The sequence below is a fragment of the Falco cherrug genome, chromosome 7 (genome assembly GCF_023634085.1).
Source record: "Falco cherrug isolate bFalChe1 chromosome 7, bFalChe1.pri, whole genome shotgun sequence".
NCBI classification, from domain to species: domain Eukaryota; kingdom Metazoa; phylum Chordata; class Aves; order Falconiformes; family Falconidae; genus Falco; species Falco cherrug.
In genome coordinates this window covers 3496700-3508965 of record NC_073703.1, presented here as the reverse complement: position 1 = coordinate 3508965, position 12266 = coordinate 3496700, and the positions used below count along the sequence as shown (strand labels likewise).

The 12266-nt window shown below is 53.5% G+C and overlaps 2 protein-coding genes across 4 annotated transcripts in view; both read right to left on the bottom strand.

Annotated features, from left to right (window-relative positions):
• Positions 1-16: 16 nt before the first annotated feature.
• CTSH (cathepsin H) lies at positions 17-7938 on the bottom strand. Its single transcript, XM_055716144.1, has 12 exons — positions 7800-7938; positions 7618-7649; positions 7392-7497; positions 7230-7300; positions 6652-6756; positions 6242-6328; positions 5311-5366; positions 4105-4186; positions 3959-4027; positions 3443-3549; positions 1479-1604; positions 17-839 (listed from the first exon to the last, which is right to left on the bottom strand). Exons 1-12 carry the CDS (start codon positions 7870-7872, stop codon positions 764-766), a joined length of 990 nt encoding a protein of 329 aa, XP_055572119.1. The 5' UTR covers positions 7873-7938; the 3' UTR covers positions 17-763.
• Positions 7939-8035: 97 nt separating this feature from the next.
• RASGRF1 (Ras protein specific guanine nucleotide releasing factor 1) overlaps positions 8036-12266 on the bottom strand; it is a 41894-nt gene continuing 37663 nt past the window's right edge. For all 3 annotated transcript variants that reach the window (XM_055717056.1, XM_055717057.1, XM_055717058.1), the window contains exons 25-27: positions 11878-11995; positions 11473-11541; positions 8036-9086 (exon numbers count right to left, since the gene is read on the bottom strand). In XM_055717056.1, coding sequence (XP_055573031.1) covers positions 8994-9086; positions 11473-11541; positions 11878-11995 — 280 coding nt within the window. In that variant the 3' untranslated portion in view covers positions 8036-8993. The remainder of the gene's footprint in view (positions 9087-11472; positions 11542-11877; positions 11996-12266) is intronic.

Genomic DNA, 12266 nt, shown 5'->3' with positions numbered 1-12266 from the left:
GAGAGCGCACACCGCACCGGTGACGAGTCATCTTTATTCAAACAGTGGCAGATTTTAGCGTGAAATAGCACACAACAAAAGGCCTCCCTCCTGACACGCAGCCTTCTCTCACCCTCAGCTCTTTATAAACTATTGGTAATAAGCATCTTGCTTTCTTCATTGATTCATAAAATAAATTAATCCGTTTCTTCTCTGTTTGCATTAAAATACCCTGATTTTTTAATACAAAAAATACTAAAAACATTTAATCAAAATAGATAAAACATACAAATCACAGCAGTCATCTTTCTCTAGAGAAATGAAAAATAGCCTTCAAAGAAAATAAATCTCAAGAACATCTGTCAACTGGGAAACTACCACATGAAGGAAGGGGTGACTTTGTTGAGGCAGCATCTGGTAGCTGCGTGACATTTCCACCACCTAAGCAGCTGCCATCCCTCCGCCACTGCTGACACCCCCCAGCAGAGGTGCGGGGCCCCAGCTGGCACTGGGAGCAAGGCACACCGCAAACAAGCACATAATGCCAGAAGGAGGTGAGAGTCTGGCGTTCAGTGTGGGAGCACACTTGCTTTTGGCTGGGGAAAGGAGGTGCAGGTCTTCCTGCTGCAAGAAGCTGTATGCAAGCAGAGGAATCTACCAGCAACATAACTTTCTGCAGACAGGTATTACGTGTTCGCACTTTCTCGATTTTAGCACTCAGAAATTTGCATACAATCTGTTGTTCCTTTTCCTATGCCTGCTTTCCCCAGCCTGCATTCTCCTCTTACACCTGAGGAACTGGGTAAGATGCACAAGCAGCGAGACCACACATATTCTTGCCACGTTCAATAAGAAAGTACCTAAGAAGAGAAAGAAATGTATATGAGTGAGTATTCCCTCCTTTGGCAGAGTCAACACAACAGACAGTGATACAAGGCAACTGCTCTAATTACATGCTAGCTCCTTCCTCACACCAGGAGCAAATACCTGTGATGGAGCTGTTACTGCCAGTACTTAGCCAGGCAATGCTATCCCTGTCCCCTTTTATCACAAACAAGCAGAGTTAGCACGCAGCTCCCAAAGATTTCACTTGCAGCTGGAGATATTTGTGGAACTGGAGTGAAAACTCACTCCCAGCGCAACCTGGCACAACCCCTTCTTTGGCCACATAACCACAGAAGAGGCACGGTGCTCTCCTGACAGCAGTATGGTGGCTCTGCATGCATTGGCCGAGACCCTGGCTACTACGGCAGGTCTACTGATCTGAGTCTGCTCTAACCAGTCACCCCAGGACTAGTTCATAGAGCCATGTCTCCTTCACTGCTGAGGCTGGGATGATTTCCCGTGCTTCCTCCCAGAGTATGAAACAGCTGAAAACACAAATTTCAGTTTGAGCACATAAGGGTGACCCAGGGGCTGTAGAATCCCATGCACATGACTGTCCTTTTACAAGGTACAGGAAGACTGTGGTGGGTTCGGTAGTGCTGGGAACTCCTTACCCATCCATGCCCCACATCGGGCCCCAGGAGTTCTTCACAATCCAGTAAGGAGTCCCATTTTCTTCTCCATACCCCACAGCAAGGACAGCATGGTTCACCTTGTCAGGAGTGTGCTCACATTTTGGGCTGCAAAAGAAATGGAAAAATAATGCTGATTTGTTGCATGAAAAAACAGCCTATAATTATGGATTAGCTGGCATTCTCAATTGCATTCCAACTGCAAAAAGAACTAATGCTTACTCTGAACTTCCAGTTGTGGGGAGTATGGAGGAAAGCCAAGAAAAGGAGATATTGCTCTGTTTTCTCGATAGGCTACATGGACCTTTGATCTGAGTACCTGGTCTGGCCTTTTGTTCAGAATTAATGTCAACATTGTCACACAAGAACAAGCCACAATGAAAACAATGAGCAAAGGAATTCTTCCAATGAAAACAAGCTCTTAGTGCATCCCAGTAATGGTTTGTTCTGCCCTGAAGTTCAGGGGCACTGTTCTGCATTCTACACAGGGAACAGCGAGTTCCTCAGTCTAAATACACATTTCCTTCTATTTCCTCTGAATCTCCAGCTTTTAAATTGCACTTGAGGAAAGTTGCTGCCTGTGATATAAAACAAGGCAACACAAGGTACAAGCTCCCGTCTCCTGAGCACCTGTTTTTAAACATTTTCCAGTTGCAGGTTAAGATCAATAATCACCACAACAGATTTACTTTTCTTGAATCTGTTAATAGTTGGTCTGGGGACCACAGGCTGAAAACACTGGAGCATCAATTATTCCATAAACTCTGACTTTAAATCTACCTTAGACTGTAAATCTACAGGATAACTTGGTGTGTTCCTGAAACTGGAATCCTACTACAGTATCTTGATCATCTGCCTGCTTTAACACCTTAAACCTGCCCATTGCTGGCCATTAATTTTGAGATTTCTGTCTTTATTGCAACAGCAAAGCTACCTGAATTCACGGTGCTCTCTACTCTTTCCCTTGCAGCTCCCTGGGGCACATCACTCATGCTTAGACTCTTAGTTTAATTTTCCCTGCAGTTCTACGTGACTGAGGATTCATTACTCTAAAACATTTTTCTAGTTCTCTCCAAACACACATTTTCCCCATTTCTTGCCTAACAGAAATCTATCCTGCCACAGTTAGCTTCCATAGTCTTTCCAAAATATAATCATCACCCTTTTAAGTAGCTTTTTGCCTTGGCTGTAGAGCTGACACAACACTCAAGACCTTCTGCCAGGTCATTTCAGGTCTCACCGTAATTTTTCCATCTCTGCTGCTTTTCTTACATGTCCAGCTGCAGAGTGGCAGGTAAGTACCTGATGGGATTGACACAAGGTGCTTGGGGACCTGCCTGCGCTGCAGAGAACAGCAATGCAGAACCCCCCGCCTTAAATAACACAACCTGCAAACGTACCACCTCAGGCACGGTACAGCATGAAGGCAGCTACACAGCTTGCCACCACCCCTCTGAGGTCTAGCACTGGAAGAGCCTCGTAGAAAACTTACTTTGGTTAGGGCTTACCCTAAGTAAACTAGATGTGTTCAGCTGCAAGACCTGGGCTGACCCTGCCACCACCCACAGCTCAGACACGCGTATCAGCCCTGGGACAGGCTTCTCCCAGCTCTGCGGCAGGACTGCAGAAGGATCTCTCAAGCTCACTTGACTTGCTGACCTTCATTCCAAATACAGTCTGGTCTTCAGGTTGGACTGGTTCCTAGCAGTAAATTGTCTGAAAGCACACTGTTCCCTCTTCCCTGTGCTGTGTTCTCATCTCCCTGGGAAATCGATTTATCAAGGCTCAGTTTACTTATGTTTTCTATTTTCTATTTAAAAGAAAATGCAAGAAAACAGTCCAGTGTCCCTGCATCCATTGCTGTACAGCAGAAGAAATGGGGATTCAAACAATTCCGGTTCTACACCTTCTCCTCACCCTCACCTCCCAAGTTCAGAAATACTCACTTTGAGTAGACTCCTTTTCTGTAGTGCATGAAGTTACTTGTCACCTCAAACGCAAAGCTCACTGGATTGTGCTTTCCCACAGCTTCTACCATGCCATCCTCGTCATACTGCAAGAGGAGGATTCCAGGGTCATTGATCTCTTGATTATGCTGGGACCAGTCAGGATCAGCGGACCAGCAGTCAGAGCACAGTGGGGATGGCTAACCCTGGCTTTCCGCTTACAAACAAACAGGTGCTGCTTGCATTGACAAGAACCCAGACCTTCTTACAGCTTGGAGGTGCACCCACTGTGGAAAGCAGGCAGAGACCCTGTGCCTGTATTTTGGCTACGGCACTTCGTTGTTGCCACCCTCAGGAAAAGGAGTCACCAGTGTGTATGCTGTGTGCATGCCAGCAGCTTGCTCCTCTCCCAGGAGCAAGCAGGCTGCAACTTGCACTGCAGAGCCCAGCACGCCTTGGGATATTCAGGCTTGGCACAGCCCTGGAAATTCAGAAAGACAGCCCTCAGGGCCTTACCTGCGTGATATTGATAACATCCTTGACAAATGCAATAGCCTTCTCTGGCTGGAAGTTGCAGGTGCCATTCTGTGCAGACAGAAAGGAACTGGTGTTAGAGCCTGCTCTGCCATGGCAGAAGTGTATCTGAGCTGCGCTGGAAATACCTTGGCCCGGTATGGGTAGGTGTCCTCCCCCATGAGCCCTTTGTTATACAATATGTATTCAAAGGCTTGGCTTGGCAGGCCCCTGCAAGACAACACAGCCGGAATGCAGATTAATTAGGATGGTAATGCTGCGGCTTCTGCAGAGCAAAGCCATCAATATTCCCCCGCAGTCCTGCAGACCATTCCCACAATCTAGGGGGAAAGGAAAGGACAGTGTGTATCCCAGACCCTCTAAAGGCATGAACTCCAGTCTGTCCCTGCAGTATCTCCCTGCCTGGCACTCAGGCCTGGCCCATCATGCTGTTTGCCACGGTCCTACACAGGCATGGGAGGGCCTCATTCTCAGGGGTGCCTGATCCCTGGGGGAAAATGCCAACACAGGGGCCCCAAAGGTGTGAGGCCACCTCACCCACACAGCACCAACTGTGCTAGATCAGCTTTGCAGCCTCACACACTGAAAGGTATTTTTCCTTAGCCTCTGCCCAGCCTGGCTGGGGTCTCCAGCTACACAGCACATGGAGGACAAGGGACCCACATCTCCAGCAAGCAGCTGCTTCTTTCCCTGGCCACCTTCAGGGAGCACATCTCACAGAGAGAAGAAAAGGAGAGTGTGATCAGCCTGCGCTGACAAGGAAAGGACTAAAGAGGAGTCACAAGAAAAATAAAAAGCACCAAGACTGGTTTTGCTCAGCTCTCTGAGCATTCCTCAGGGACTGCTTAACTTACAGAAAACAAGATTTCAGAAAGCTTTATTTTCTGTCTTCTCTAGCAATACCAGTAGGAATTTACCAAAGGGGAAGCAGAAGTTTCTGTGGGTTCCTTAAAGCACCACGAGATGCATGTGACCCATGAGCAGAGCAACAGACAAAACTCCTCCTGCTTTCCCTGAGCGTGTTAAACCCTGGCTACATAGCACCTGTGACTGCAGTATCAGAAGACACTGTAACAGCAAAGTATCAGAAGAAAAACTGATAAACAAGAGGAACAACAGAAGTTAAGAAATGCTAGAGGTTTACATTCTAACATCTAGGGAGGGTGAAATTAAAATGAGCAAACCAAACCCAAATTCTTTTCCCTGACACATCTCAGCCACGGGAAAACAAACCCCATTCCCAGACCTGGAAGGATCCAGACATCCAGATCTTGAGAAAGGCTGTCAGTCATGGAACATAAGATACTCTCATTTCTATTCTTTATCTTACTTACCCACTGCAGCCGTGGTTGTTAAAAGCCTGGGCACAATCAACTAACTGTTGTTCTGCCTACGGAACAAAAGCGTTTTGAGTCAGTATATATTCAACACCTCATTTGGAAAAAGTTAGACAAAATGCAACCTGTGCAGCCGGCAACTGAACAGCGTTGGTTTTATCCATGCAGCTGGCTGCTCACCCATTGTGAGCGGGAATCACCCGGCTGAACAGCTCCATGTCCCAAGGAGGGGGACAAGGAAGACTAGGAGCTGGCAGCCCAGCAAGCTCTGTCTGCAAGAGACTTTCCTCCTCATGCCTGCTGGGACACCATCCCACCCACGGGAGCGCTGGCTGAGATTTCTTTCAAAGGTCAAGTTTGTTTTTAACACACCCCATCATTAGGCATTCCAATATGTCATATAAGTGGCTACTGTCTTTCTAGTACTTCAAGAATGTAAATCCTCTTGGAGTTTAAAAATAAACAGTCTCAAAACTGCTTGCAGCAAGCTGTTTTGCAGTGAGGAGTTCCTGCTGTGTGGCAGCACCAGAGAGAGCTCTAGCTAACTGGGCCTGCTCACCACGGCCGGACCCATCAGCCTCCCATCCCTCTGGTTTTGTCTTGCTCCAAAAAGGGCTCTGCCAAAGCCCGGGACTGCAGGACACTTGGATCCCAAGAGGGGATGGTGACAGGCACATCCTCAGGCACAGAGAGCTCCCAGCCATGCCGCCCCATGCCTCCCCAGCAGTTCTGATCGGCTTGTGAAGAGCTGCAAGGTGTCTGCAGAGCCAGGGGTGCCTGCTACAGCCACATGCAGCGATGTGCAGCCAGACTGGGAACAAGCAGCCAGCGGCTGTCCCGGACAGGAGTGGGCTGGCTCCGCTGGCAGCCCTGGCAGATAATTGGAGGCAGGACTTGCTGTCAGTGCACAGGAAAGAAAATCACTTACCAGATAGAGGAGCTTTCCTGTTGCAATAGCAATAGCAGACTCCAAACATCCTGTGGTGGAAAAGGTCCAGCAGCTCCCACAGGGGCCCTGCATTAGGAACCAGAGAGGAGCTGCTCCATAACGTGCTGCAGGGTCACCGGCCTCCCCAAAATGCCAGGGCCAGGGCTGAAGGGCAGGTCAGGAGCACAGCGCTTCCACGCCCTGCCAGCAGCTAGGCTTCACCTTCTGCTCAGCCCCTGCCCAGGGGCCCACAGCCTCCCCCTGTCCCAGCCCACCCTGACCACAGAGGGGCTCCCAGGGGGGCCCCCTTCCCTGCAGGCACACACCCTCCAGCACAGAGCCCTGCCCGCTGTGGAGAGGCCCTCTCCCAGCCCATTCCTGGTGCATGACCGATGACACACACTCCTCACCTGGTTTTTCACAGGTGTCACAAAATTTCCCTTCTTCCTCCAGTCGATGGAGTCAGGATATGGCCCAGAGCTGCGCAGGAAATTCCCCTTTGTGGCTGAGCAGTTCTGCAAGCGAGGCAGGAGGGCTGTGGCGGGGGGAGCGGTGACTGCCACGCTGCACGTGCAGCCCTGGCCGCCCCATGCAGCCACTGCACCTGCAGAGACATGGGCCAGCCCTGGAAGGGCACGGCCACCCGCACCCCCGGCAGCGGTGCCCAGGCTGCTCAGGGAGCTGCTGTCTCCCCAAAGAGCCAGGATTGGGCCTTAGATCTACCCATAAGAATACACAGCAACCTGGAAAGCTGAAAGCAGAAGTGACAACTCAGCTGGAGCCGGGGTCAGGAGGCAGCTGACAGCCGAGAGGGCAGGGGATGGGGGGTTCACCTCGCCCTTACCCAGGCTCCGGCCGAGCAGGACACCACACTGATGGCAGGCAGCACAGCGAGGGGGTGCCGACCCACACACAGGGGCAGAGCCCCTCGCGGCTGGGGGCTGCCAGGCCCCCTCCTGCCCGCCCATCACCCGCTCCCGTGATTTACCTGGGGCTCTCTCCACAGGTACAACTTTTTAAATTCTGCGAAGGTCAGATCTGAGAACTGGTTGAGGCCCACTGGAAGGAGGAGGGAAGGGGAACACGTTTGGCTTAGTAAGGCCCGGCGTTCCCAGCCAGAGCGGGCCGGGGGCTGGGAAACGGCTCCTACTCTGGAAGCTGTGGTTGCCGGCGTTGTGCTCGTCGATCTGCCTCTTGTTGCCCAGGAAGATGCGCAGCCTGCGGGGGTACTCGCCCGGGCCGTACCGCCGGGGGTTCTGGGGGGGCAGAGCCCGTCAGCCGCGCCCCGAGGTGCCGCTGCTCCCGCGGGGGCCCGGCCCACCCCAAGCCCCGGGCCCCGAGCCCCGGCCCGCAGAGCAGGCGCCCCGGAGCGTTACCTGCAGCATCCAGGCCTTGAACAGCAGCTCCTCTGCGGGAGAGAGCGGGGAGGCGTCAGCGGCTGCCCCGGCTCGGCTCGGCTCCCCCGCCGCCGCCCTGCCGGCCTACCCGCGGGCCCCGGCCCGGAGAGCGCCCGGGGCGCCGAGCCGAGCCGTGCCCTCCCCTCCCGGTGCCCCGTTACCTTCGGCCGTGGGCTCCCCGGCGGCAGCGGGGGCCAGCAGTGCGGCCGCAGCCAGCAGCACGGCCCAGGCCATCTTCGAGCCGGACCGGGCCGGGCCGGGCCGAGCCGAGCCGAGCCTCTGCGGGAGGGGCGGGGCAGGGGGCGGGGCAGGGGGCGGGACATCCCAGCGCCCAGCAAAGGGGGCGGTGTCTGCGGCTCCGGCGTTAACCCGCCGATAAAAACATCACAAGTCCCGGTTCACCCTGAGATAGAATAGATTTATTAGCAAGAGGTAATCAGGAAACATATATTTTTACAAAAAAATGGAAATTTTTTTTTTCCAAACAAGCTGTAAGTTGAAATAGTTTTAGGGCTTGAAAGAGAATTCTCATACCACCAGGTATTGCTTACAGCAAAAGTGTTCTGGTTGTCAGAGTGGAGCATGCCTGCCACTGTAAAGTTAAACTGTGTTTATATACTGTACAATGTAAAAAATACATGGTAATATTCACAGAATAAGCACTACATTACTATATTCCTGCTAGAAGGTGGTTAGACAGGATTACAGTATATGTAATAAAAACACTCGGTCATCTTCTTCTAATTCTACATCATGTTACTCATAGTGGTCACAAGGTATACGGATCTATAGCATATCAACAGAAGCTTGTCATGAGCCGTATGCAGCAAGGAGAGTCGAAGGGATGTTTCCATCTTCCCAACTTAGGAGGGACCCGGGGCAGCATCCGAGAGGCCCCCCCAGTGCCCGGCCAGCACAGGGGGGTGGCACAGAGAGAGAGGGCAGCTTCACGTGGAGGGATAAACTTTAATGTGTTCTCTTCCCCTGCCTTACAGAGTTTGCCCAGGGATGTCACTGCCGAAACGGCCTGAGCAAGAGCCGCCCTGCGCTGCCCGAGAGCCCCGTGGGAACACAGGGGTTCCCCTGCCCGACCGCCAGCCCCCTCAAGAAGAACAAATGACAAAAATAACATCATCAAAAAGAAACCAGGACTCCAGCAAGGTGTCGATGCGTGAAACCTTAAACGATGCGGGAAATCCTACGCGAGGTCTACTGCGGCCTAAGGACGAGGGGGGCTGTTTGCTTGGAGAAGCACATACATGGAAGTCACTCCAGAGCGTCCAACAGAAACAAACAGATATATACAGTATGGTATAGCGAGTGTACACGAGCAGCCACTGGCCACTGCTCCGGGCTCAAGAAGGCAGTTTGGGCTCTATTCGCAGAGAAGCTTCATAAAGGGTTTCTTCGTCCATCACAAATGACTGGTCCAGCAGGTACTGTGTCACCTGGGAAAATGAGAGCCAAACCGTTACCGGCTTGTGAGAACAGAAAATCCCGATAAATAAGGTGCCATGTGAATGGAGAACGATGTTCTTGCTGCAGAAATGCTGCTGATGGGGCAGGACATCTGCTCCAGTGTTAACAGAAAATCTGCTTGCAGTTCCTGGCAGATTTTTCCCAAATTACTTTTTGGCCTTGTTAGCAGCATGGCATGCACAGCTGATACCAAAACGGGGCACAGCCCATGCCCGGGCAAGGTGCTGCACTGGGGGTTCAGAGCTGGCCCGCTTCCCTCGCCTGGGAAGCACCAGCAGTGCAGACGGGGCTTCATCCCATCACCCACAAGAGGATCTGGGAGCTTGTGTACAGCTGTACCCCAGCTCTGCAGGGAGGCAGGGCAATATGCGGCCACGCACAGCACCACCTGCACTATCCTTGCCCGCTGGACTTGGTGCAGTGTTTCCAGCAGGGTGTCTCGGGGCAGTGGGCTGCCTTCACAGATGCTGATCTTCTGAGCAGGAGGAGCCAGGAGGAGGCAGGGGTTACCTGGGGTCCCTGGCTGTGAAAGGCTGTGATGTCAGCCCAGCCCTGGACAGGTACTGATGGTGCAGAGGGCAGGGCTGGGGCTGCCTGGTGCTGCAGAGGATGAAATCAGAGCCTGCAGCTCCTCAGCCTCTGCCGGCCCGGCCAGGGGTTGTGGTCCAGAGGGACTTGGGCTGCTCCTGCCACCGCACACAGAAACTGGCACCATCGGAAAGTGGTTTGGCCCAGCCTTATCACCAGTAACACAGTATCCCGGGCACTGGGAAGGTTTGGCAGATGCCTGTGTGGCAGCAGCACTGTTTCGGAAGGGTTGCTGTTTCTGGAGAACAGCAGTTGCTGGAGACAGTAGAAACCCTCACAGCAACCAGCCCAGTTCCTGGGCGGCTCTGCAGTGCTGTGGCAGAGGAAGTGAGAGGGTGGCTGAGACCTTTCATCTCACCACATGTGTGGGGGCCACCACGAGGCACTGGCCACCCAGCACCAGGCTGCGGGGGTGGTGGGACATGCTCTGCTCCCAGCCTGCACCCCCAGCCTGGGGATGGGGGTGTTGCCCCAAAGTAGCTATTTCTCAACATCTCCAGGGCAGGCTCTGCCAGTGCCAGGATAACTCAGCTGCACATAGAGTGGGGGGGCAAGGGGGATGCAAAGTCTGGCTCTGCTCCAAGCAAAGCATGCTGCAGGGCGAGGGGCCACGGAGGGAGGGGCAGCCTCTGTGGCATGTCCCAGCTGTGCAGGCAAGGAGCAGTGCATGCATTTCATAAACACCCAGAGGAGCCCCAGGAGCACTCTGGCCATGCGCCACACTGCCCGCCCTACCCGACAGCTGTCACATCTGGGTGTAGCTGCTGTCTACAGCAATGCCTCTGCTGCAGCATCCTGGGGGAGACATGGGGGAGCTTGCTGCAGCTGCTGCAGCCATCCTCCATCCCCTGCACTGCTGCTGACAGCCTCGAGCAAGGCACAGGACTGCTCCTGGCACAGAGGTACCAGCCACACTCCTGCTGCAGCAAACGGGCAGCAAAGGGCAAGGGAGTGCAGGATGCAAGGGCAGTGGTCCCAGAAGCCACCAACACTTGTTGCTCATTCCCATGGAAGGGCCCCACGGATGGGAAAAGGTACAGCTACTCATCTTGCTCCCAGGTAAAACGTGAGCTCTGCCTGAACTCAGGACCTGGAGCTGCTCTCCCGCAGGGATGGAGACCTCTGCAGCAAGACCCATGCCCGTGCTCTTGCAGCACACAGGTCTCTGCCTCAGCCTGAAAGCTGCTCACAGCAGAGGATGGCTCTGTTCCCAGCGCCCACCCGCTCCCCAGGAACCCTTCCAGGCTGCTCCCCTGCCGCACTGCCTGACCATAGCCACGCTCTAGCCCCAACTCGGCCAGGCTGTGCCAGCCTGATGACCCTTGTGCCCATGATCACAGTGGCTTGCAGAAAGACCCAGAGTGAAAGGGCAGTCCTGTCTGCTGGGAAGAAATGGCAGCAAAGCTAGGGACAGGCAGGGACAGCATTGGCTTGTTCTGACCAGGGCTCAGACAGCAGGAAGCTGTGTCCTTTCGCTCTGCCAGCAATACTGTGCAGGCGGTGAGCTCTTCATGGTTTGCGTGGCAGCGCACACGTGCCGAGAGGAGCTGGGAGGTTGCTACATGTCTCCTGTGCCTGTCCCACTCCGTTATGCCTTGCTTGACACAAGCCTCCACACCTGCACTGGTTCTGCTAGCATTTTCCCTCTTAAATTTCTTACAGAAGCATCATATCTTCCCCAAAGGAGAAACTGAAGGCTTAGACGCTGTGATTCGAGAAGGAGATGAGGAGGAGAGGGAGTGTGTGGCTCTCGGGACAAGGTTGTACCTTAGGCTGGTGCTCAATCTTGTAGGAGGTTTGCTGGAACTGGCGGATCTCTCTTATGATGTGTGAGATCTGTCCAGAGATAAAACACAGCAGCTGTTTACAGCACAGCCAGCACCACCAGCACCACGTCCCAACACCTGGGAGGTGGAGCGCACTCAGTTCTTTCAGCCGCAGCATGATGCAAAGGGCCTTTTTGCTTCTTCCAGGCACATCCCTCACCAGGGACAACCCTGCTGCATGCACGCGTGCAGGGGGACACATGTGGCTGCCAGGTGCTGTGCAGATGACAGCTAGCTATGGAGAACTGTGCAGGACAAGCACAGACCTGGCCAGAACCACAGCACTGAGCCACATTGCCACAGCCCAGCCCCTGCACGCCCACCGCAGCAGGGCTGGGAGACTCACCATCCTCATTTTGGAGAAGTTCACCAGGCCATCCTCGGTGTAGTTTGGGGTCCCCTCCTCAATGAACGCCAGGTCGGTCAGGTACATTCCCAGGTAGGGGACGCAGGGAGGGTCACAACTTCGGAAGCAAACCAGAAACAAGTAAGAAAGAAAAATACCTTGCTTGGGGGCTTTGGAGAGGGGGGTGAGTGGGACTCCACAATTAGCAGAATTGGAAGGATTCTCTCTAATATACATAAACCCTAGGATGAAGCGTCTCCCCAGGAAGGCCGCTGGTCTCCTGGGTCTCATCCTGCAGCCCCTGTCCCTGTGGGCAGGGCAAGCACCAGCTGCAGCCATGCCCTGCACAAAGCCAGGGACTGCAGGAGGTGAGTGGGGGCAGAAGGCTG